This window comes from Ziziphus jujuba, chromosome 10, assembly GCF_031755915.1.
Source record: "Ziziphus jujuba cultivar Dongzao chromosome 10, ASM3175591v1".
NCBI lineage: Eukaryota > Viridiplantae > Streptophyta > Magnoliopsida > Rosales > Rhamnaceae > Ziziphus > Ziziphus jujuba.
The window spans coordinates 22740056-22766112 of NC_083388.1; the positions used below are offsets into that span (position 1 = coordinate 22740056).

General features: G+C 32.3%; 4 protein-coding genes across 47 annotated transcripts; all 4 read right to left on the reverse strand.

Annotated features, from left to right (window-relative positions):
* Positions 1-1777: 1777 nt before the first annotated feature.
* On the reverse strand, positions 1778-10937 carry LOC107412055 (sugar transporter ERD6-like 5). 27 transcript variants are annotated; one of them, XM_060812391.1, is made up of 31 exons: positions 10371-10920; positions 10091-10153; positions 9896-9985; positions 9719-9778; positions 9414-9479; positions 9267-9332; positions 9104-9179; positions 8955-9019; positions 8671-8763; positions 8456-8533; positions 8265-8349; positions 8129-8172; positions 7984-8046; positions 7824-7883; positions 7674-7727; positions 7252-7311; positions 7042-7156; positions 4979-6956; positions 4716-4778; positions 4524-4613; positions 4031-4093; positions 3879-3944; positions 3717-3792; positions 3563-3627; positions 3308-3400; positions 3165-3227; positions 3018-3077; positions 2867-2920; positions 2465-2524; positions 2218-2311; positions 1778-2123 (listed from the first exon to the last, which is right to left on the reverse strand). In XM_060812391.1, the coding sequence occupies exons 1-18, from the start codon at positions 10521-10523 to the stop codon at positions 6838-6840; spliced, it is 1410 nt and encodes a 469-aa protein (XP_060668374.1). In that variant the 5' UTR covers positions 10524-10920; the 3' UTR covers positions 1778-2123; positions 2218-2311; positions 2465-2524; positions 2867-2920; positions 3018-3077; positions 3165-3227; positions 3308-3400; positions 3563-3627; positions 3717-3792; positions 3879-3944; positions 4031-4093; positions 4524-4613; positions 4716-4778; positions 4979-6837. The 27 variants fall into 27 exon arrangements, with proteins under 27 accessions (XP_060668374.1, XP_060668376.1, XP_060668380.1 ...); XM_060812393.1 differs by adding an exon at positions 4362-4421 and having other exon boundaries at positions 4524-4778; XM_060812397.1 differs by lacking the exon at positions 4031-4093.
* LOC107412046 (sugar transporter ERD6-like 5) lies at positions 1990-5274 on the reverse strand. Its single transcript, XM_060812154.1, has 11 exons — positions 5080-5274; positions 4716-4778; positions 3879-3944; positions 3717-3792; positions 3563-3627; positions 3308-3400; positions 3018-3110; positions 2867-2920; positions 2465-2524; positions 2260-2311; positions 1990-2123 (listed from the first exon to the last, which is right to left on the reverse strand). The coding sequence occupies exons 1-11, from the start codon at positions 5272-5274 to the stop codon at positions 1990-1992; spliced, it is 951 nt and encodes a 316-aa protein (XP_060668137.1).
* A 1106-nt stretch (positions 10938-12043) lies between the features above and the next one.
* Positions 12044-16124, reverse strand: LOC107412053 (sugar transporter ERD6-like 5). Of its 9 annotated transcripts, none has more exons than XM_060812361.1 (18): positions 15765-16121; positions 15493-15555; positions 15300-15389; positions 15084-15188; positions 14807-14872; positions 14660-14725; positions 14498-14573; positions 14355-14419; positions 14090-14182; positions 13875-13952; positions 13684-13768; positions 13547-13590; positions 13406-13468; positions 13252-13329; positions 13102-13155; positions 12709-12768; positions 12498-12612; positions 12044-12401 (listed from the first exon to the last, which is right to left on the reverse strand). In XM_060812361.1, the coding sequence occupies exons 1-18, from the start codon at positions 15921-15923 to the stop codon at positions 12283-12285; spliced, it is 1479 nt and encodes a 492-aa protein (XP_060668344.1). In that variant the 5' UTR covers positions 15924-16121; the 3' UTR covers positions 12044-12282. The 9 variants fall into 9 exon arrangements, 8 of the variants coding, with proteins under 8 accessions (XP_060668344.1, XP_015875241.3, XP_060668345.1 ...); XM_016019755.4 differs by having other exon boundaries at positions 15129-15188; positions 15765-16120; XM_060812362.1 differs by having other exon boundaries at positions 13252-13311; positions 15765-16120.
* On the reverse strand, positions 15926-21574 carry LOC132799054 (sugar transporter ESL1-like). 10 transcript variants are annotated; one of them, XM_060812374.1, is made up of 17 exons: positions 21125-21573; positions 20974-21036; positions 20573-20662; positions 20411-20470; positions 20111-20176; positions 19963-20028; positions 19772-19847; positions 19622-19686; positions 19362-19454; positions 19140-19217; positions 18942-19026; positions 18679-18722; positions 18532-18594; positions 18356-18415; positions 18211-18264; positions 17895-17954; positions 15926-16063 (listed from the first exon to the last, which is right to left on the reverse strand). In XM_060812374.1, the coding sequence occupies exons 1-17, from the start codon at positions 21287-21289 to the stop codon at positions 16040-16042; spliced, it is 1212 nt and encodes a 403-aa protein (XP_060668357.1). In that variant the 5' UTR covers positions 21290-21573; the 3' UTR covers positions 15926-16039. The 10 variants fall into 10 exon arrangements, 8 of the variants coding, with proteins under 8 accessions (XP_060668357.1, XP_060668358.1, XP_060668355.1 ...); XM_060812368.1 differs by lacking the exon at positions 15926-16063 and adding an exon at positions 17456-17799 and having other exon boundaries at positions 21125-21572; XR_009634657.1 differs by lacking the exon at positions 15926-16063 and adding an exon at positions 17780-17799 and having other exon boundaries at positions 17895-18001.
* Between the last annotated feature and the right edge of the window lie 4483 nt (positions 21575-26057).

The following is a 26057-nucleotide window of genomic DNA, read 5'->3' on the forward strand; positions in this document are numbered from 1 at the left end:
TATCATTCGTAATAAGAAATTAAAACTGGCTATTTTATGATGCCATGGTACAAGCTTTTCATAACATACTTTTATCATCATGAGAAAGAGACGTGAATTTTGCTCTGGAAAAATTTAAGTAAGCAAATGAAATAAAATGGGAATTGTAAACAACAAAAGTAAAACACATGTCATTTTCAGCAAAACGATTGGGTGGCTTTTTATTATGAAATATGTGGAGTCAGAAGCAAATTTGAAAGAAAAAGGATAGAATGACGAATGCCTCCCCAAGAGGGAAAAAAAAAAATATATATATATATATATATATATATATGGTAAAGAATAAAATTTGGCATGAATATAAAAAGTTAACTTGGGGTTATCATAAAGTTGAAAGCGTCAACTTTGAAAAGCCAGATCCAGGGGATCTATAATAGGTCAAGTTTTGTATTTCAGGCAGCCACATTTGTCAAATAATATTACTTGAAGTTATTTGGCATACAAGTGTGTGTGAGTGTGTGAGTGTGTGTGTGTGTGTGTGTGTGTGTGTTTGTATTTTCTTATTTTTTATAACTATCTGGAGACTTTAAGGCAGAACCAAATAAGATAATTCATAAATCTTTTTTCCAACTTCCAACATGGTGGAATGATGCTTGATTTCTCTTCTTTTTACTCTGTTTTTAAACCTTCAGACTTCAGAGCTTAGACCATAATTGCACAGATGTACATAACCCCTAAATTATTGCAGTACTACGAAGCAAGAACACAACACAGCAGGACAGAAAAGAAAACAATTCCTTTTTTCTTTTCTTTTCTTTTCTTTTCTTTTACTTTTTAGGTGGATTTATAACATTTTAACAGTGCTGTAAACTGACTAACATATGTAAACTGATTTTTCTTTTTTTTCCAGACTACACCTTAAATGTTTATATGATTTACCAAATATGTAGTAGTATCAGACTGTACAACAGCCTTTCGAACCCAAATACATTTTCCCCTAATTAAAAGGGAATTATGTTCATATTAAATCTGCATTTTTATTTATTTATTTATTTATTTTGTTTTCTTCATTATTGATGCTTTTGTTTCTTCTAAACTTCTCCCTTACTCTCTGGTACCAGCTTTGCAACGAAAACCACAGTTAAATCACAAATACACACACAAAAAAAATATATATATATATATAAAATAAAATAAAATAAATAAATAAATGAAAAACGATCCTGTTGTATTATTATACACATATATGCTAAATTGAAAACGACAAGTTACAATTGAAGAGAAGCACAAAGCTATACTATTTTATTGTTTAATTGAAGAAAAAAGTGAGTGTTTGAACATGCTTTAAGAAAAGTGAGTCTTAATCTGCATGCTTGTGCTTTGCCACTGTCCTAATTAAAGTATAATTGTGGTCCTGAAGCGTAATAAATTATTGATATTTGCATCTAAAGCCTCCATACAACCTGCTTCTTTTATTGCATCATGTGCTAATCAAATACTTGATGACCCAAAAAAAACAAGAGACAAGGAAATCGAGTTTAAACAAGGACTATTAAATAACCAAAAATTAACAAAATCATAGCAAAGGGTTACTAAAAAACAATCCCATGTGAAAAGTTTCCTTTCTTCCTCCTTAGTTCTTCAGAATTTTAATTAATTTGTAAAACCCTGAAGAAGAAGAAGCATATTTACTGAAAAAAAGTGAGTTGCTTTTTTCCTTTTTTCTACTTCGTTGGAATTGATTATCAACAATTGAGTAGCAGGGATAGAATGGATAGGAGTACATAAGAATAAGAAAGAAAGCAAAACTTCTGTGATATATTTAATTGGATAAATAACATTTAGCAACAGTGATTGACACTGATTTTATTATATCAGTCTGAAATTTTTTTTTATCCAGTCCTGTGAAACACTCGGTGACCATATAATATAACAAAAATATGTAATGTCAGATTGTAGAGTAGCTAGCTCTTTGAAACCAAATCCACGTTCCAAAATAGAATGGGAGATTCATCTTATTAGAGAATTAAACTGCGTAATTGAGGCTTGTATTTCTTCTAAAGTTTTCCCTTTAGTCTCTGGTACTAGCTTTGCAATAAAAACGACAGTTGAACCACAAAGGACTGAGAAGATCAAAAATGTTCCTGGAGGATCATATATACAATATTAATATACAAATAATAACAACAACAACAACAACAATAATAATAATAATACAAGGAAAGACCGGTTTTTTACCAGACGAGCTCCATTCTATCATAAAATTGAAAGTGTATGTACCCGTCCAAGACAATGTCCAATTTGCCAAACTCACTATGCTTCCAGCCGAACCCTTCACATTTACAGGGAATATATGAAAATGGAAAACTCATTCAATCAGTTATCTATCAACTTTCTAAATTGTCATCTACCATATGCTTTAGGTAATATAAAAACAAAAATATATATATATATAATATCAAGAGTATCAAAGCTGTATGTATACCTCTGACATTATAACCCATGGTAATCCTGCTAAGCCAAATGAGAATGCTACACTATATCCCTGAATTCAATAGCAATCTGTCAATATTATACTCTGTATAAAATGGCTAGTAAATTTCAGAGAGAAAAATATAGGTAGAAAAGGAACATAAGCAATTGCTTAGTTTGCCAGACTACTTATAGCAGTTATAGTGGAGTTCGTAGGTATTGTGCCCTTCAAGATGATATTGTAATACAAAATTTTGCCAAAAAATCATCTGAATAAATAGAAAACTTGGGGCATATGATAAAGAAGTACTTAGATTTCCATGTCACCGTAAACAAAATTTGACGTTTAGAAGAGAAACCCATGTCTTATAGCTTATCTAGTGTGTATTTAGTGTTTTCTTTGTAATTTTCATACCAGTATGCCAATAAACACCATTATGGGAGTAAGCTCCTTCAACTGGTGGAGGCCCTGCCCATAACAAATTTTAGTATCAGAGTTTTTCATAATTTGTATACAAAGCCAACACCATCAACAATAGAGAAATATCAGGAAGTTGGAGATAGACCTGAAAAGCGAATGCCAAGCCTAGAATAAAACTACTCAAGCACATTCCAGCAGCAGATATCTGTATATATTTGGCAGAAAGATTATCAACCTTCTGTTGTTTGCATTACACATTCAAGAGTTGAAACAAAATGTTTTCCATTCTCACCAGTAGAAATGGTCATCTTCCTGATTTATCAGTCAAGAGCACACTCCAAGTAACAGCAGGTACCTACGGATGAGTAAGTACACATTTGAGATATGAATGTATAACAGAATCCCTTTCATAGGAAAAAGCAGTTGGAGGATTACTATAATATCAGCTGCTTCTAGACAAATGTCAGCATTCTTTCCCCTGAGAGACTGCAGAGTGGCTTCAAGCTCCTTATGTTTACCAACTTTTGCCTACAAACAATTGTTATAATCATATGAAAATCCTACTTATTGGACATAGTTTGAAGTGCACTTTTAAATATTCTGGAACCACTCATGAAAATTCATAAGGGATCAAGGACTTAAGGTTATTCATTTTTTGCCACCTTCAAGATAAAGGTACACTGGACTCACCAGCCATCTGGGAGATTCTAGGATGAAAAACAATCCTAGAACATGTAGCAGAGCTGGAATAGCACCTGAAAAGAAAACCAAGTAGGGTAGATGAGCTATAAATTTGATCATTTATAAGATTATATATGCAGGTAGAATAGACAAACTGGTTTACCAATTACAGCCAAAGTTGGCCAGGTCACAACATTTCCAATGACGTACATCAGTGAAAGTCCAAAACATACCATCAACTGCTCAGTTGACAAAATATCAAGACTCTGATGCATGAATTTGATAGATCAACGTTTGTGTCATATTCATTGTGATCAAAATATACCTGATTAGCCGAAGTAAATCTACCTCGAAGTTTTGTTGGTGCTCTTTCAGCAATATATACAGGAACCTGTATGGAGCAAGAAATTTAATAATTGTATATGCATGCTTTACAGTAGTAAATTGATTGGTCAAAAACCTTATTTCAATTACCACCTAGTAAAGGAGGGCCATTCCAAACCCCCATAATAGTCTTCCTAATTCCAACCACCAATCATGCTGTGAAAAGCATTGGTTCTATGATCAGTTCTTCAATAAACACAGCAGTGGAAGAGTAAGAGAGGGAGCGAAAATGTAAAAGTGAAATATGGGTGTGCAACTCAATAAAATAGAATGCAGATGGAAGTTCAACAGTTAGAAACAATCCATGAAAATCCAGGATAAATTCTTATTTTGCCAGATTGAATAACTAAACAACATATTGAGGATAGATTGAACATCCTTGCATCAAATGATTTAAATCTGTCATGAGGAAGGAAGCGAAAACCTTGGCAAATGCTATTAAAATCCATCCAACCATACTGAAGATTTCAGAGAACCACATTGTCTGCCTCAAAATATATATATAAACAGAAACAACGTTTGAGTAGTTATATCAAATTATACATTTACATCAGGATAAGAATAAACGAGTACTGCAAAAACTTACACCTCTACGACCTATGAGGTCAGTTATCATTCCATTTACCAGTCCGCCTCCCACTGATCCAACTATCCCTATTGAACTGAAAATAGAGTACTTGGCAATCCAAATTTAAGAAGGTAAGTCAAACCCAAATAATAGATAAAAGGAGACGGAATTTTACAAGATAATGAAAGGTAACATAAAATAGATGCTTACAGATGCAATAGAAAGGTCCAATTCTTCCATGATTCCAGATTGAGCAGCTGAGGAATATCCAATCTGTATCAACACAGTTAAAAATAGTTTCTCATAGACATTGAAAATTCCATGGTACTGAGCATGGAACCTGTTTTGTTTCTTTTCCTTTAATTGGATATTTGTACACTATTGCAGCATATCTAAGTAGATGATAGAATATTAAAAAGGGACAAAAACAAAAAAAAACAAAAAAAGAAAAAAATGAATGTGAAGGAACTAACATTGTAGCCACAGCAGAGAGAGCCGCAAACAGCAACTAAGGTGCTTCGAACAACAACAAATGTTGCTGGGGAGTCATTTGGCAGTGTGTCACTGCATTCACCAACTCGAGCTTGGCATCATGATCAACCATAACAGACCTTGCTAGTAGCCTATCTTCCATGTTCTCTCTGCGTCTTAGTGAAAAATGGGAAGAAAATTGAAAGCAAACAGAAACGAGAGATATTGGTATTATTTGCTTGAGATTTGTAAGACCAACAGGCAAAGTAGCCAGACTTTCAGGTGCCTTCAATTCCATTAAAAATTTCAGGTCCCAGCTTCAACGTGGTTGGTTTTTTTTGCTTTTTTATTTAGATATATATATATATATATATATACTTTTTTAAATGCAATTATTGAATACTTTCAAAGTCAATGATTGTTTTTATAAATTAAGAAGTAATCTGGAACTAGTACCACAGTCCAAAAAATATAAATTATTTTTCTACCATGATATCTTCTGTTTAGCCGGCTAAACTTCTGTCAGGTCAGGTTGCTCACTCTCTGTCCTCAACTTTTTTCTCTTTTTGGTTTTGCCATGAACCCTGTGACTGTCTTTCTAAAAGTGTTATTCTCCTCATCTAGGGACTCCATTGATAGCTCAAACAGATAGAGAGAAAAAACCATATTCTAAATTCCATTCCTACCAATTAATCAAAAAGTTAGCTTGAAAGGCTTTTCTGTTTGGTTTGTTTGAACAGCCAAATGCAACTTCTCATGGATGCTGGCAAATTGACAGTGTTTGAGAGGCAAAAATTTCCATGTTGGCCAAATGAGTTTCCATAAAAAGCATTATCTCTCAAAAATTTCCATGTTGGCCAAATGAGTTTCCATAAAAAGCATTAAAATATATGGTGGGAGTGGGATGAAGATTCTGACGGAGAAAGGAAAGGAAAAGCTGAAGGAAAACCTAGGAAGACAGAGGAAAGGCAGATGAGCGATTAATCTATCATTACAAAAGAAAGTAAAACTGGCTTATTTTATGATGCCATGCCATCATTTTCATAAGATATCCTCTCGTCATGAGAAAGAGACGTGGATTTGCTCTGAAAAAATAAATCAAATAATTAAAACTGTGAACAACAAAAGTCAAGACATATCATTGCCAAGCAAAACCATTCCATGGCTTTTTATCATGAAAACCGGGGAATGGAAACAAATTTGAGAAAAAAAAAATGCAGTGTAAATACAAAAAAGTTAAAATTTGAGAAAAAAATTTGGTGTAAATACAAAAAAGTTAAACTTTGGAAAGTAAGCCAAGTTTTGGATTTCAGACAGCAACATTTGTCAAAAAAATTAGTTGAAATTATTTGGCATCCAATTCTTTTTTCCCTATCTCTCTGTCGATGTTCTTTTGCTTTTTGACCATCTGGAGACTTGAAAGCAGTATAACACAATTCAGAAATCATTTTTCCAACTTCCAATTTGGAGGAACGGTGCTTGATTTTCTTTTTCTTTTTTTTTTTTTTTTTTGTTTTTTTGACTTTTTTTAAACCTTCAGACTTCAGAGCTTAGGCCATAGATGCAACGATGTATATAATCCTTAAATTATTGCAGTAATAAGAACACAGCTCAACAGGGCATAAAAGAAAACAATTCCTTTTTTTTTTCCCCCCTTGTTTTTCCATTTAATTGGATTTATAACATTTAACAATGCTGTAAACCGACCAGCGTATGTAAACTGATATTTCTTTCTTCCAGTCTACACAAAAATGTTAATATAATTTACCAAATATGTAGTAGTACTAGATTGTACGCCACCCTTTGACCCAAATACATTTTCTTTCTAATTAAAAGGGAATTATGCTCATGTTATTAGAGCTTATATCTGGGTTATTGACGCTTGTATTTCTTCTAAACTTCTCCCTTTAGTCTCTGGTACCAGCTTTGCAATGAAAACCACAGTTAATCCGCAAATACTCGAGAAAATGAAAAATGTTCCTGTTGTATTATTATTATAGCAGATGTATTATTATCCAGTAGCAAAGAAGTGTAGGAAAAAGAAGTGGGGAAGGTATAGTCATACCAGAAGAGCTCCAGTCCATCATAAATTTGAAAGTGTAAGTAACTATCCAAGAACTTGAAAAGCATGCTACGGTCACAAGGCTTCCAGCTGAACCCTTGACATTTATAGGGAATATCTAAAATGGAAAATTTATCAAACCAGTTACCAACTGTATTATCTATTTCCTAATGCATATGTAAATTATGCATCAAGAATAGTAAACTCATATACCTCTGATATTATAACCCAAGGTAATCCTGCCATACCCACTGGGAATGTCACAATATACCCCTGAAATTCAGTAGCAATTTGCCAACATTATAATCAAGTTGATTTATCATTCTGTTAAAATAAAAACGAAAAAAAAAAATGAATGGATAATTATTCTAAGTCCTTTGTCATGCTAAGAATACATAAGGAAAAGAAACATAAGAGATTGCATAGCTTGCCAGACAACTTATAAAAGTCTCCAGCAAAATGGATACAATTTTCATGCACAAACCATCTAAAACAACTGTCAACTTGTTAAAAATATTTAAACTCCTATGTTACTGTTTAAGAAAATCAGACCTTGTTGAGCGGAGGAGTACATGTCTTTATGTTTTTTGTTTTACATTTTTATGTATTTAGTTTGTCGTAATTTTTGTACCAACCAGTATGCCAATAAACACCAATATGGGTGAAAGCTCCTTGAACTGGACTATTCCCTGCCAATAACGAAATGAAGTATTTAAAGTTTGATAATTATTATACAGAGGCGGTCCCATTGCAACTAGAGAAGTAAAAGGATTCTGGGGATATACCTGAAAGCAGAATGACAAGCCTAGAAGAAAGCAACTCAAGCACATTCCAGCTGCAGATATCTGCATATATTGGTATACCCAACTTTTTAATAATTGACATGACAAAATCACAAACTTAAATATATATATATATATATATATATATTTTTAAAATTCTCACCAGTAGAAGTGGTTGTCTTCCTGATTTATCTGTCAAGAGCACGCTCAATGTAACAGTTGGTATCTACAAAAGAACAAGTAAACTATTGAGATATCCATGTAACATAATCCTTCTTTCACATGCCGTTGTTACAAGACTCTCTTACCTGTATAATAGCCATTGATATAGTCCCAATCCTAGTTGAAAAACCTGTCAAGTTGGGAATTCAAATTGTGTTGTTTAATGTATTTTTTGTAAGTTTCAAATTATATGAAATAATTCTAAAAAGGATTTTGATGTACCGGCTTCTGTAAATATAGAGCTTGAATAAAAAAGAATTGCATTGGTTCCCCCTAGTTGTTGCAGTACCATCAGCCCAACTCCAATCTAAGCATATCCAAATTATGTATTGAAACATTAGACTAATGCATAGGAAGGTGACAAACTATAGTTCATTTAATTCATCATTTCTTCTCTAGTCAAGGCAGCTCACAATTAGTGAACGAGCATATTTCTGCTGGAACAAGTCTAGAATTCTGTATGACTGCTGCTCAAATGCTTCTGTGTAGTCCTGCCAGAAAAATTGGAGAAATTTTATTTCTTATGTGCCAAAAGGTTAATTAAGCTTGATATATAAATATATTTCTAGGAGTAAAAGGATCTGCCGTTACTCTTTTCATATTTAAGAAGAGGAAATATTAGAATTACTATGATATCAGCAGCTTCTTGAGAAATATCAGCATTCTTCCCCCTAAGATATTGCAGACTGGCTTCAAGCTCTTTCTGTTTACCAATTTTTGCCTACAAAAAAGTTTTGATAATCATTTGAAGATCCAAACAAAGCTCAAAGATTCTCTCTTTTTGGATGTCAATTGGAAATAACCTTAGAGCTTTATCTTTATCTTTTTACATTTATTTTATTTTTTTATTCTTTAGGATTGGGAAGGTTGGCACTCAAAAGCATCCTAGGAAAAATAGAATACTCCACTCACCAGCCACCTAGGAGACTCTGGAATGAAAAGTAATCCAAAAATTTGAAGCAGAGATGGAATAGCCCCTGAAAATAAAATCACATAATAAAAAAGCCAGTAATTTCAGTCTGGATTAAATTAGTACAGGATGCAATCAAACAGATGATTACCAATAACTGCCAAGTAGCGCCAGGTAACAACATTTCCTATTAAGTACATTAGAGCAATGCCACAACTACTCATCAACTGTTCACTTGAAAAAAAAATGAAGTATTATGACCTAAGAAATCATTCAACAAAGCTCCTATTATATTCATTACTGTGATCTTATACCTGATTAGCAGAAGTAAATCTTCCTCGAAAATTTTTTGGTGTTATTTCAGCAATATATACAGGTACCTGTGTAGCAACAAGAATTTGATTATTGTACATGCATCCTGTGTAGGAATAAACAGATAGTCAGGACCTTATTGCAATTACCACGTAGTGAATTAGTCCATTTGCAATCCCCAGTGACAGCCTTCCAGAATCCAACCACCAATCATTCTGTGACAAGCATTGATTCTCAAACTGATTAGTTCAGACCCAGCAAGAAATATGGCTATGTAACTCTAAAAATTTGACAGTAGATGAAAGTTAACAAGTCAGACTGTGTTATGTTGAATATTTAAGTTCGAATACTTGCTTCTTATACAGATTCAAGAGCTAAGAGAAATATAGACAGCGAAGTGGAACATCTTCAAGTCAAATGAATTACACTTATTATGGAGAAGGAAGAGAAAAACCTTTGCAAATGCAATTGCAAACCAACCAGCCACACTGAAGATTCCAGAGACACACATTGTCTACCTTAACATATCAACAGAAGAAAATACAATAAAAACCCAACATTTGGGTATACATTAATTTCAAACTAAGAGATTCAGATCGGATGTTGAGTAAAGGGAAATGCAAAAACTTACAGATCTGCGACCAATAAGATCAGTAATCTTTCCATTTACAAGCCCACCAAGCAGGGCTCCGATTGTCACTATTGAGCCAAAAAATGAATACTACCCAAAATAAAAAATTCAAGAGGGTCAACGAACTAAATGCAGGATTTTGAGTATCAATTCATTTAGAATAATGAAAGCTACCCATTAATGATAGATACTTACATCTGCAATAGAAAGGTCCAGGTCTATCATGATTCCAGATTCAGCAGGTGATGAATATCCTACCTGCATTAACACAATTTATGTAAAATGAGTATTAATTCTATGGTTTTTCTCTGAGAGTATTATATAGTATATTTATTTGGTCCATCATTTCTATAAGCAGACATAGCGATAACTCAAAAGTTGTTTCTTTTTTTTTTTGTTTCATTGAAGAATATCACATACATATATACTTTCAAAAAAAAAAGGAATCTTGATTATATTTTATACTGCTACTTACAATACAACCACTGCATAGAGAGCCGCAGAGGGCGACCATGGAGCTGAGAACAACAATAATGGTGGCTGGGGAGGACCCACCAACCCTATCTGTATTTCTGGACTGCGCTTCATTATCAAGCATAGGCCTTGTTAGCAGCCCTTCCTCTTCCATACTTCAATCGCCCTTCTTAATAGACCACAGTCAATTTCTGCAGAGATAGTGAAGAAACGACAGAAAAGTTGTACGCTTGAAAAGAAAAGAAAGGAGAGATTTTCACGTTCTATTTGCTCAAGCCTGGGACCCATTCGGGGTCATCATTTTCAACGTGGTTTTTAACATTTTATAATTAATTAATATCGAAAATGCTTACAAAAGTTATTGTTGAAATGATTAACAGTGTTAGGTAGCTCTCTTTTTTACTACATATTTTTGCTTGCGTATGATGACGATAAGGTGAGTAATCACTCTGTTTTTTTCTTTCTTTTTGTTTTGGCTTAAAAAATTGTATTATAAATTAAAAAATATGCACATTGTCACTTAGTTAATCCCTTCAAGAACACTGTAAATATTTTAATTTGCTTACAAATCTCATGTGTAAATTTATAAGCATTAATAACATTTATTTATAAAGGTAATTTTAGTCATTTTAAGTAGAAATATAATTATGATTTTATGAGCATGTGAGATTTTTTTTTCTTTTGCTGGTAAACCTCACCATAAGAAACGATGAGAACAACTCGTATGTTTAACTATACAAGACAAAAAATAAATAAATAAATAAAACAGGTAATCTACAGATTACATGTTCGACCCTGTTTAAAACCCAACCCAATACATTCCCAATATACAACAAAGTTCGCTCCAATGCAAAAACTGAGCCCATATGGCCCAAATACGGTTTCTTAGGCCTCATGATCCTGTGAGGTAGGCATATAAAAGGTACAGGCTTATTTACTGTATACAATCTATAAAGCACATATAAACACTGATTCGGCAAGATTACTTTCTTTTCTGGATTTTCTATTTTAGATATTCATCATATTTCAAAAATACAATCTGGACAAAAGTAAATCTCACGGAAAAAGGAGAGCGAATGATGAATCTATCATTAAAAAGTGGAAGTAAAACTGGCTCCTTTATGATGATTTGGTTTCAGCTTTTCTTAAGATGCTTTTCTCACCATGATGAGAAAGAGACACGGACTTAACTCTAATTATAAAAAAATAACTTTTCGTTATCTCAAAGTTGAAAAGTCAAGTTTTTATTACAGACTGTGACATTTTTCGAGTATATTATTTGAAGACGCTTTTCTGTCCAAGTTTACTTTCTTCTATATTACGATTATTACCACAGCAAAAAAATAATAATAATAATAAATAAATAAATAAAATAAAAAATAAAAATTACTTTCTTCTTTCTTTCTGACAACCAGGAAAGACTGGATGCCAAACCCATAAACACAATTACTTCTCTAGCTCAGAAATCCTTGTCCCGACTTCCAACAAAGTGGAATGGATTGGCTTGATTTCGCTTTCCCTTTTCACCATTTTTTATAACCTACAGACTTAAGAGCTTAACATGTTTTTTTTTTTTGGGTAAATAACTTAAGAGCTTAATTAGGCCATAATTGCACAGGAGGAGTACATATTCCTTAAATTATTGCAGTACTAAGAACACAGCACAGAAAAATATAGAGAACAGAAAAAGAAAACAATTCTGCTTTCTTTTCCATTTTTTTGTTAATTTTTCTTTTTAATTGTATTTATAACATTTTAACAATGCTGTAAACTGATATTTCTTTTTTATCAGTCTACTCATAAATGTCAACATAATTTACCAAATATGTATAGTAGTAGTAGAATGTAGACCAGTCCTTTGAATCAAATACGTCTCTAATTAAAAGGGAATTATGCTCATGCTATTAAAGAGATTAAATCTGGGTTATTGATGTTTGTATTTCTTCTAAACTTCTCCCTTTGGTCTCTGGTACCAGCTTTGCAATGAAAACCACAGTTAATCCGCAAAACCCCGAGAAAATGAAAAACGTTCCTGTTGTGTTATTGTTATTATTTAGCAGGTTTTATTATTATTCAGGAAGAGCAAAGAAATTGTAGGAAAAAAAAAATGGAGAAGGGAGAGTTATACCATAAGAGCTCCACTCCATCAAAAACTTGAAAGTGTAAGTAACTATCCAAGAACATGAAAAGCATGCCACTGTCACAAGGCTTCCAGCCGAACCTTTGACATTTATAGAAAATATCTGAAAAGGGAAAACTTATCTAATTAGTCACCAATTTTGTTATCCATTTCCTAATAAATCTGTATGTTTTGCATCAAGAACAATAAAGTTACATACCTCTGATAATATAACCCAGGGTAGTCCTGCCATACCCCCTGTGTATGCCACGCTATACCCCTGAATTCAGTAACAATATGTCAAACAGTATACTCGAGTTAATTTATCATTATATTACAAATGGTTAATAATTCCAAATCCTTATCATGCTAAGAATACAGGAGAAAAAGAAGCATAAGAAATTTCATAGTTTGCCGGACAACTTATAACAGTCACAGGAAAAATGGATGCAATTTTCGTGCAAAAATCATCTAGAAATAGCAAGTAAACTTGTTAAAAATATTTAGACTCCTATGTCACCCTTGAACAAAATTTGCCCTTGTCAAGCAGAAGAGTGCATGCATTTAGTGCTTTTTTTTTTTTTATGTACTTAATTAAATTGTATTTTTGTACCATTATGCCAATAAAAACTAATATGGGGGTGAGCTCCTTGAACTGATGTAGTCCCTGCCAATAACAAAATGAAGCATTTGAAGTTTGATAATTTTTATAAAGAGACAATTCCACTTCAACCAGAGTAGTAAAAGGATTTTGAGGACATACATGAAAGCAGAATGACAAGCCTAGAAGAAAGCAACTCAAGCACATTCCAACTGCAGATATCTGCATATATTGGTATACCTGACCTTTTATTCATCTACATGACAAATGGTAAAATCACAAACTTGCTTTTTTTAATATTCTTTGAAATTCTCACCAATAAAAGTGGTCGTCTCCCAGATTTATCTGTCAAGAGCATACTCAATGTAACAGCAGGTATCTACAAAAGAACTGGTAGACACTTGAGATGTCCATGTAATAGAGTCATTCACATGTAGTTGTAACAAGACCCACTTACCTGGATAATTGCCATTGATATAGTCCCAACGCTACTTGAAAAACCTGTCAAGTTGGGAATTCAAATTGTGTTTTTTAATGAGTTTTTTGTTAATTTTTTACTTATATAAATTAATCCTAAAAAGGCTTTTGATTTACCAGCTTCTGTAAATATAGAGCTTGAATAAGCAACAATTGCATTGCTCCCCCCTAGTTGTTGCAGCATTATCAGCCCAACTCCAATCTAAGCATATTCAAATTATGAATTAAAAGATCAGACAAATGAATAGGAAGGTGAAAAACTATATTTCATTTGATCCATTGTTTCGTCTCTAGTCAAGGCAGCTCACAATGAGTGAACGAGCATATTTCCACTGGAACAAGTCTAGAATTCCTTCTGACTGCTGCTGAAACGCTTCTGTATAATCCTGCCAAAAAATTGGAAAATAATTTTATTTCTTAGTTGCCAAAAGATTATTTAAGCTTCATAAAGAAAGATATTTCTAATAGTAAGAGGATCTTCTGCTATTCTTTCATATGTACGGAAACAAAATAAGAAGATTACTATGATATCAGCAGCTTCTTGAGAAATATCAGCATTCTTCCCCCTAAGATACTGCAGACTGGCTTCAAGCTCTTTCTGCTTACCAATTTTCGCCTACAAAAGGTTTTGATAATCATTTGAAGATCTCAAGAAGGTTTCTTTCTTTGCTGGTATGTACAAAAGGAAATAATTTGGAGATTTGTGTTTTCATCTTGATTTTATTATTGGGGTGTGGGAGAGGTTGGGGCTCAAAAAGGATCCTGTGAAAATGGTATATTTAACTCACCAGCCATCTAGGAGACTCTGGAATGAAAAACACCCCAAAAATTTGTAGCAGAGATGGAATAGCCCCTGAAAATGAAATCACAGAAAGTCAATAATTTCATTCTAGATCAAATTAGTACATGATATAATCAAACAGATGATTACCAATTACTGCCAAGGAGCGCCAAGCAACAACATTTCCAATGAAGTACATAAGTGAAATGCCGCAACAAGTCAGTAACTGTTCACTTGAAAAAATGTAGTATTGTGATCTAAGAAATCAGTAAATAAAGGTTCCTTTTATGTTCATAACTGTGATCTTATTACCTGATTAGCCGAAGTAAATCTTCCACGAAGATCTTTTGGTGTTATTTCAGCAATATAAACAGGTACCTGTCAAGGAACAAGAATTTCATTATTGTATATGCATGCTGTGTGGAAATAAACTGATGCTCAGGACCTTATTGCAACTACCACATAGTGAATTAGTCCATTTGCAAACCCCAGTGACAGCCTTCCAAGATCCAACCACCAATCATTCTGTGACAAGCATTGATTCCCAAACTAATTAATTAATTCAGACCCAGCAAGAAATATGGCTATATAACTCTAAAAAAAATCATATATATATGTTGACGGTAGATAGAAGTTAATAAGTCAGAAGGCATTACGTTAAAAATCTAGGTTGAATTCTTACCTCTTATACAGATTTATAAGCTAACCAAAATATGGAGAATGAAGTGGAACGTACTAAAATCAAATGTACCACATTTGTCCAGAGAAGGAAGAGAAAAACCTTCGCAAATGCTATTGAAAACCACCCAGCCACACTGAAGATTCCAGTGACCCACATAGTCTGCCTCAAAATGTCAACAGGAAACATAAAAAAAAACACACATGTTGGTATAAATTTCATATCAAAAGAATTAAGATTTGGTGTAGAATAAAGGGCAATGCAAAAACTCACAGCTCTACGACCTGTAAGATCAGTTATCCTTCCATTTACAAGCCCACCTACCAATCCGCCAATTGTTACTATTGAACCGAAAACCGAGTACTGCCCAATTCAATTCAAGAGGGTGTCAACAAACTAAAATGGAGGATTTGGGTATTAATCTTTTTGAAATAATGAAAGCAAATCATTAATAATAGATACTTACAGCTGCAACAGAAAGGTCCAGGTCTTCCATGATTCCAGATTCAGCAGGTGAGGAATATCCCACCTGCATTAACACAATTATATATATATATGTATCATTAATTTTTACTCTATATCTGCCCCATTTAAGGACCAGTGTTTTTGGTCCATGATTCTATAAGCAGACATGACAATATCCCAAAGTTGTTTTTGTTTGTTTAATTAGGGGAAAAAAAATTATATATTCTAAGAAGATGAGGATCTTTTGGATAGAATAATTTTGTATATACTTACAACACAACCACTGCATAGAGAGCCGCAGAGGGCAACCATGGTGCTGAGAACAGCAACAATGGTGGCCGCTGGGGAGGACCCACCAACCCCATCAGTATTCTTGGACCGTGCTTCTTCATCATCAAGCATAGGCCTTGTCAGTATCCCATTTTCTTCCATGTTTCTAATCCCCCCTACGACACCTTAGTCAACTTCTCGGCGGATTGTGGAGAATGATTTGAAAGTTGAATGTTCGCAGAGAGATTGATGCTCTGTTTTCTCCGGCTGGGAACTCACTACTTCAGCATGGGTTTTTGTCTCTAATATTTTGAGGAAAAAACAAAAAAGAAAAAAGAAAAAAAAGAAGCCGTTGATGCAATGATGAGAATAACTTCGGAAAAAGTCATTGATCAAAAGAAAAAAGGAACTTGAGTGAGGAAGTCATGTGTCACACGTTACTTAACCATAAAATACCAAAAAAACCGAAAAGGCCAAATTGCCAAATGCTTTCCTTTCACACCATCATGACATGGAATTTTTTGTTTTCTTTTACCCCAAAAAAAAAAAAAAAAAAAAGAAAAAGAAAGAAAGATGGAATCTTTTCATTATTTTTTGAAACTTAGTTAGAAAAATTATTATTATTTTCGTAATTAGGAAATGTTCCATTTATTCATCCATTTCTTTTTTTAATTATTGTTATTTTTGCTTGAAATGATTTATTCATAAGTTTCTAATATTTTCGTTATTTTATTTTATGCGTATAGTTCGACAGGGTTTTTTTGGTCATTTTGTGATCAACTTTTTACTCTCAACTCAAAACCCAAATCAAACCCTTTTAATATATTATTAAATTAAAAAAGTGGTATTGTTAGGTGATACAAATGAATAATATAGCTTCCAGCTCAAAACATAAGTGTGAGATGGAAGTTGAAACTTCTTGCAAGTCATTAATGGTCAACATCTAAATTATATATGCTTCACTTTATTTGAATGAAGAATTTTAATGTGATTATGAAAGTTTGTAATGTATCTTTGAAAGTAATTGATCGTTAATCATATCACATGCGTATTGTTATTTATTAGGATTATTGCTTTCATTATTGTAACATACCTAAAACTTTTTTGCAACTTGTCTCGAGCACTTTTGAATTTTATATTTGTAAGTTTACGGTTCAATCCTGATTCAGATGAAAATCTCTCATCTCCTAAATTGTGGTTTGAGAAAAAAAAAAAAAAAAGTATCCATAAATTTTCAAATAAATCCTCTGCAAAGAAATTAGGAAAAAAAAAATTCTTTTCTGGAAAAAAAATAATTCCATGGGATGAGAAGTTGAAAATTAGATATATACCAATAATTGTTGTTGAAGTAGAAGAAAATCGGTTTTGGGAATATGAAACATGGCATGGCATTTTGCAGGCGTTACAAATATTCAATGCCAACTCTGGTATTAAAGATTTGGGAATAAGCTTATTTATGGTTGAGTTATATATCCGAATCCAATAGCCATTTATCAATCTATGGACTTAAAAAAAAAAAAACTCGGTAAGCAGAATGAAAAATTAGTTGGATTTGATAACATTAAGTAACAATGTCATGTTTAATAAAAAAAATAATAAATAAAAATAAAAACAAGGTCCTGTAGTTTTAATACATAAAAACCTATAATTCTTTCATCCAATCCCATGGTCATAAAAGGAAGGCAATGAAAAAGTAAAGTCACCAAAAATTAGTAGTAGATTGTGGCATAGAATAGCTAGCCCTTTGAACCCGATACATATTCCTAAATAAAACAGGAAGTTCACATTGTTTAGACTACAACTAATAAATCTGTGTTATTGAGTCCTGTATTTCTTCTAAAGTTCGTCCTTTAGTCTCTGGCACTAACTTTGCAACAAACACAACAGCTGAACAGCAAATAACAGAGTATATGAAAAATGTTCCTGATGAACTCCACTCCATCATAAAATTGAAAGTGTATGTAACTATCCAAGAAAATGACCAATTTGCCAAGCTCACTAGGCTTCCAGCTGAACCCTTTATATTTACGGGGAATATCTAAAAATGGAAAAACTCATTAACTAAGCTATATCATACTTAAACATAATAAAATATGTAAATTACACAAGAGTAACAGAGTTGTATATACATACCTCTGACATTATAACCCATGGTAATCCTGCCATCCCTAATGGATATGCTACACCACACCCCTGAAGTCAATAGCAATCTATCAATATTGCTAGAGCCCTTTATCATCCTAAGGTTGCATGTGGAAAAAGAAACATAACCAATCTAATTTGTACGCATTTTGCCCAAAAATATTACATTGTAACACAATCTTTGTGCATATATCATTTAAATAAGCACAGAACTCCCATCATATTGTTAGCTTAATCGATATTGAGAAGAGCACATGTGTTAGTCTATCTAGTGAGCTATTTGGTTTTATTGTACGTGTATAGATACCTGGATGCCGATAAACACCATAATGGGAGTTAGCTTCTTCAACTGGTCGATGCCCTGAATGTAACAAACTCAAGTATATGGGATAACTTGTACACAAAGCCAACCCCACCCTATATGTAAAAGTATCAGGAGTTTGGGGATGTACCTGAAAGCAGAAAGCCAAGCCTAGAAGAAAGTTACTAAAGCACATTCCAGCTGCAGATATCTGTATACATAGGTAGATATGGATTTCTATAAGAGCAAAAAAAAAAAAAAAAAAAAAAAAAAACATTTTTATCTTCTACATCACACATATGAGACAAGATTATTTTACATTCTCACCATTAGAAGAGGTCGTCTTCCTAATTTATCCGTCAAAAGCAAACTCAAACCATTGGCAGGTATCTAGAAAATGAATCATACAGATATTTGAGACATGAATGTAGCATAATCCTTAATTTACAAGCAATTATTACAACAATTAAGTACCTGCATAATAGCCACTGTTATAGTCCCAATACTACTTGAAAAACCTGCCAAATTTTGGAATCTTAAACTGTGTTACATTTTTTAATTTTATGTTACTCTAAGATGTGAAACCATTATAAAACCAATGTGTTAAGTTAATATGAAACCCAGAAACTTAAGCCAAAAGAGAGCGTTAGCTTGGATGTTAAGCTATTAGGAAATTGTTCCTATTTAGTATCAAGTTTAACACACACAAGCATGCTAATATAATTTATTTAATTTACCACCATCTGAAAATATAGAGCTTGCATAAAAAACAATTGCACTGCTCCCTCCAAGTTGTTGCAGTACCATGAGCCCTACTCCAACCTAAACAAATCCAATATGTACATAGAAAAGAAAGGATGGACCTTTATGATTAGCAAGATGCAAAACTCTATATTATTTAGTTCATTATTGCTTCTATTGTTTTAACAGCTCACAGTGAGAGAAAGAGCATATCTTCGTTGAAACAAGTCTAGAAATCTTTCTGAGTGCTTCTGATAGGTTTTTGTATGATCCTGCAACAAAATGAAAACAAATTTGATTTCTCAGTTTAGTTCCAGAACATGTTTAAGCCTTCCAAGTTACTAAACCTAAGAATTTTTCGCTAGCTGATGTCAAAAAATAGATGCTCTTCCATAAGAGCGAAAGCTGCTGGTTACTATGATATTGGCTGCTTCTTGAGAAATGTCAGCATTCTTTCCCCTAAGAGACTGCAAGCTGGCTTCAAGCTCTTCATGTTTACCAACTTTTGCCTATAAAAATTAGAAACAATCATATGAAGATCCTACCCAATGTTTCATAGCTTTAAATTATCTTTTTTTATATTTGATGGTCACTCATGAAAATTAAAAAGCGACAAGTATTTTGCATGCTTCTTTCTTTGTTGCCTTCAACTGAAAGGTATATATATTGGACTCACCAACCATCTGGGAGACTCTGGAATGAAAAACAGTCCTAAAATTTGGAGCATACATGGAATAGCACCTGCAAAGAAAATCACTTATTAGTAGTGCACTGTAGTTTTAATATCTATAAAATTATACAGGATGGAATCAAACAAATGATTTACCAATTACAGCCAAGGCACGCCAGGTCACAGAATCTCCAATGCAGTACATTAGTAGAATTCCAAAACAATTCATGAACTGTTCACTTGAAAAAATATAGGAGTGTATTATGAGAAATCAATGGATAAAATCTTCCTGTCGTGAAATCAATGGATAAAATCTTCCTGTCGTATTCATAGTCATTGAATTATACCTGATTACCCGTAGTAAATGTTCCTCTAAGATTTGTTGGTGTTATTTCAGCAATATATACAGGAACCTGATAGGGAACAAGAATTTAATTATTGTATGTGCATTCTGCATAGTAGTAAATTGATGGTCAAAGACCTTATTTCAATTACCACATAGTATAAGACCCCCATTCCAAACCCCAATAATACTCTTCCTAAGTCCAGCCACCGAGCATTCTGTGAAAAGCATTAATTCTAGAATATTAATCAAGCACAGTAAGGCAGGGTGGGGGGGAGAGAGAGAGAGAGAGAGCCAAAACAGTTAAAATACATTCTTTACAAAACTGTGTTTGCAAAAATTCTCACTTCTTATACAGCTTTGAAGATCTTAATGAAATAAGAAAGAAAAAATTGAACATGTCCCCACATCAAATGAATTACAATTTTTTTTATGGAGAAGGTAGAGAAAACCTTTGCAAATGCTATTAAAAACCACCCAGCCATGCAGACTATTTCAGAGAACCACATTGTCTGCATCAAAATATCAATAGGAAAGGAATGGACATTTGCTTAATTATATGAAATTAAACATTTTATATCAGGAATGGGATAAAGGGTAATACAAAAACTTACACCTCTACGACCTATGAGGTCGGTTATCCTTCCATTTACTAATCCACCCACCACTCCTCCAACTGTCACTATTGAACCAAAAACTGAGTACTGCACAACCCAAATTCAATAGAGTTGGTCAGAAAGCAGGGGGCAAAAATTATTCTATTTGAGTTCAGCAAATTCCTTGTAAGTTACTTTATATTTAAAGAGATGACAGACTAAATTCTAGGTGTATAAAATTATGATCCACCAGGACACACAAAACATGGTAGAATTCTAGACACAGAGATATAAGCCTGCTTAGACGACATTCTTCTTTCACTCACTCTGCTTATAGAAATAACTAAAATGTGCTTGATTGCTTTCGCAACTTATAAAATTTGTAACTAACAAGTATCAAGTAAGTGGTTGGTGCTTACAGTTGCAAATGAAAGGCCCAGGTCTTGAATGATTCCAGATTCAGCAGGTGAGGTATATCCTAACTGAATTTAACACCATCATAAACCAAGTAGATGATGATGATGAGCTAAAAAGATAAAAATATATTATATGGATCACCATGGTACTTACAATGCAGCCGCAGGAGATAGAGCCGCAGAGTGCGACCAAGGTGCTAAGAACAACAACAATGGTAGCTGGGGAGTCATTCGACTGTGTGTCATCATCAGCCTCAGACTTTGATTCTTCAAGCATTGGAGACCTTGTCAGTAGCCCCTCTTCCATGTTTTCTCTCATTCTCTAATTAGTTTCTTTGGTATATAAAATGAGGAAGAAGAAAAATGAAAAACAAACAGACAAGGAATGACTGAATGAGAGAAGTGAAAGATTGATGGTGTTTGGTTGATCAAATTGGCGAGACAAAAGGGGAAATTAAGGCCAAATCAATTAATTATATTTTGAAAGAGGAAAGGAAAGGTTAGCTTAATATATTTATGCTCTTGTGGTGTGGTATCACTGACTGTGAGGCCGGTTTGTGGAATTTTAGTGTGTCGTTTACGTAATGCAGAAACGTTAAGATTAAAAAAAATGGTTCTTATACAAATATGAGGAAAGGATATACTTATATTATAGTAACATGGAATGCAATAATATTAGGTGAAAACGTATACATAATTCATTATGTAGGACCAACCTAATACCAATAAGGAGATGGTCCATAAAATGGTAATTGCGCACATGTTTTCAGATCTAATAGTCTAATGCATAGAGTGGTACATATTTTATGAATAATTAATGTTTATTATATGGATAGTGTATGAATCTCTCTCTTCTAAAAGTTTTAAGGGAGAAGAAAGAGACAAGAGGATTTTGTTCTTCAAATTATATGAATAAATTTAAAATTAAAATGGCGATTATTTTATTTAATTATAATAATTATTATTATTGTTGTTGTTGTTGTTGTTTATTTTTTAGGTGAAGATTAAAACGGTGGTTATGAATGACAAAAGGTTGACGCACTGTATATGACTTGAAATTATTGGTTTGCAAATGCAAGTCATAGTCACAAGCCTCGTTTCTACCTTTTATATCAAACCACACTGTCAAATTTGTTCCTTTTACATCATGATTCATGACATATAATTAGAATAATTAATTATTTTCTTTTTAATTAGAAAAATGCTTCAGTTATTCATTTATTTATTCTTTTTTTTTAAAATGATTTATTCATCAATTTCTAATATTTTCTTTATTCTTACACATACAAAAAAATTTGTATCATTTTGTACACCTATATGATCCTAATCAAACCCACATCAATCCCTTATAAATATAATATTTAGAAATTAAAAAGTGACATTGACTGGTCACAAATCATTAATACCTTCCAACCGAAAATATAACTTGTGTGAGATGTAAGTTGGACTTTTTTAAGTCATTACCTGTTGACACCTAAATTATACCTACTAAATGAAGACTTTTTAAAATATGATTATGAAATTAAGTTGGTAATATATATTCGCAAGCTGCAACTCAAATAATATCACTCTTTGTACTTTTATAATTACTTGAGATTGTCGCTTCCACTGTTGTAACATTGGATTTTGTGTAGCATCCTTGAATGTTTTTTAACAACCCGAATGGAATATATTAATCTTGCTACTTACTCGCTGAAAATTGTTCTGAGCACTTCACCAACCATCAATAATTTTTTTTTTTTTCAAATTTGGAACTTGCATAGTGAATCTGTTAAATGTGTTAATAATAAGAATAATAATATTATAACGCCGAAACATTTATGAAATGACAACTGTTAACTTATTTATAAAAATATTTGGTAAGTATTTTTATAATTTTAGTATTATTGTAATAAAAATAAATTTTTTTAATATTAAATTCACTACAATTAAGCACAAAAAATTTGACCTAAATTAAGATAATTTAAACTCTAAATCTAAAGATATAATTTTAGTGGTATTGCCTATTGACTGTCTTTGAATACTTGTAATAAGAATGATTGATCAATTTGCTTCATTGAACCACGCGTCTAAAAATCATAAGGAAAATCCAACTCAAACATGAAAGTTAGGATTGTTCAAATGATTATTTCAAGAGGGAGAGGAAAAACAAAAAAAAGAAGATTGTTCAAATGATATTAGAAGCTTGTTGCAAAAATAAAAAGAAAAAGAATTGTACTAGAAGCTCCTTGATAAAAATTCACAAATTTGGTCATGCACTAACTTATTTCCAATATTTTTCTCTCTAATATTCCCTTTTACTCTCTAGAAAGCCAGACACACATATAGCTAGGACCATTCTTCTGTAATACTTCAGAAATCTTAGTGCCAACTGTGCTGAATGGTGCTTGAATTTTATTTTTTTTTAATTTTTTTTTTTTCTTTTTGACCTTCAGAGCTTAGGACATTTAAATATAATTGAGCAGGAGATGAACTGTTCTTATATTGCGATACTCAGAACACAATGGTGCTGCGGGCATTGGAGTGGTGATGAGGAATTATGAGCGCAGAGTTGTTAAAGTTAAGTCGCTCAAGCTAAATATTGACATTCCCGAAGCAGCAGAAGCGGCTGCCATTCTCAAAGCAGTTTATGTGGCCATCGAAGACGGATACCTCAGTATCTGCTGTGAAAGTGATGCCAAAGCTGTCATTCAAAGTCTCAACCACCCGATTAACGCCTCTAGCTACTGGTCTATCTCCGGGTTCATTAATAAAATCCTAGACTTGCGTTCTTTTTTTCATTTTATCTGTTTTGCTTGTGTCCCAAGAAACAACAACAAGTTAGCTCATATAGTGTCTAGGTGGGACCTTTTGAATGTTCGTAGTGTTGGCTTACACCATCTTTTGTATTCTGGATATTTTGCTGAGGTTTTGAATCAGGAAAGTGGCTCTACTGCTACTACCTGATTTAGGCCTTTATGTTGCTGTATTTTTGCCTCCTTTTTTGGTTAATACAACCCCATTTCTAAGCTTAAAAATAATAATAATAATAATAATAAGAATAGAACAAAGGGATGGATTAAATTCTGATGATTGTTGAATATAACAAAATTAATCAATTGGAATTATCGGATCTATTGTCTCACTTTATAGAATGAAAATTTTATTACCTTCTGATTATTCATGATTATATCATAACCACACAAAAAAAAAAAAAAAGAAAAAAAAAGATCATTCATGTTTTTAGTCGATTGTCCAAAAAAAAAATGCATTTGATATTATAAATCTCAGATTACAAAAAGCAATCAATAAGTATTATTTATATTTTTTGGGGTATTTTTTGATTTATTTATTTATATTAAAAAAAAAAAAGAAAAAGGACTTTTCCAATGAATAAAAAATGGCAAAACCTTAATGTGGAATTTTATCTTAGCTAAACATCCAAATTACTTTCTGATGAAAAGAATTGAAGTAACGAAATCATACATATCCTTTAAAAGTCAACAACTACTCTTTCAAGTTACCATTGACCTGTATTTATAGAATTATGATGGAAAAGAGATTAATTCTATTATTCATGATACAAGTATATATATGTGTATATATGTACACTGTTACAATTGAATATTTACAGATACTCTTGCTACATATAGACACTATAAACTTGGATATAAAATATACGAACTGTATAATACATATACAATAATACAGATATGAGATATGGGAAATAATGACAGATTATTTCCTTTCATATTGATGTTTTGTATAATTACAATTACACCACTGTGATTTCGGAATTTATTTATTAATTGAACTATCTAGGGTTAACGATAACCCTTTTTTTTTTTTTTTTTTTTTTAAGGATTACTAACTATAACCGTTTGGGCGGTTAATTTCATGGACCGAAAACAATTTCATTAGCAATAAGGGGGTTAATTGATACAGCAAAAAAAAAAAAGGGGGGTTTAATTGATGAGTTTTAAATTGTAAAGGAACAAATAAACTAATAATAAATCATTTACTGTAATTATGTCAATATTACCATAGGTTCAAATCTTGAATGAAAAAGACATAATCCTCCAATCCAAGTTGTAATATAAAAAAAGAAAAAATAAAGGAAGATTAACGAAATTATCCCATCTTGATCTATAACAAAACATTGCATGTTTTGTATTTTAAATGCATTGAAAATTTAGTTTAAAAGAAAGGAAAAAAAAAAAAAAAAAGAACAGACTTGATTTTTGAAACTGCCATTTGATTCTCAAATACCAAGCATTTCTTTTAAAAAAAACATCAATTATACTATTTGATTAAAAAAAATCATTTATATTAAGAATGAGAAACAAAAATCTTTTTTTTTTTTTTTGATTTTATATTAAGCACCAAGCATTTCTTACATAGCTTTTTGTTTTTGTGAATAATGTACAATGTTACAAACTTTCCAGAAAAGAGAAGTAATTTTTTAAATATATATTTTTCTAATTTAAATTCGTCCAGAAATTATGCATAAATTCTCCCCCTTTAAGAATTGTAAAATTAAAATTTAATCAGGAATTGTCTTCCACTTTATAGTGAAGTATATGCCCAGCTATTCATCATGTCATCCGGAGATAGTTTCAAAGAAAATAATTTTTTAAAATACATATACATATATAGAATGTTACATGTGAATTTTATTTTATTCTATTTTATTTTATTTTATTTTATTTTATTTATCCATTTTTCCTTGGAGTACTGTTAACATGTGAATTTAATACATAACTGAAGTGACCAATATATGTAATCTCACACCACAAGCCTTTCCAGCTGAATCCTTATCACTTTCTACGGCCACGTTTAAGACCCAACCCGAAGCATTCCAATTGGACAACAACGTTCTCTTCTATATAAAACCTGAGCTCATATGGCCCAAATACGAGCCCTTGGGCCTCATGATCTTTTCTTGTGAGTTCATTCATTTTGGGCATATGGGTTGAATAGGAACTCTCGTTGTTAATTGTTATATAACAACAAATCTCACAAAGTTTTTATTTATTATTTATTTATTTTTTTAATTTTTTTGAATGATGATGAATTGGGGGAAGGGTAAATCTCATATAATTTTATTC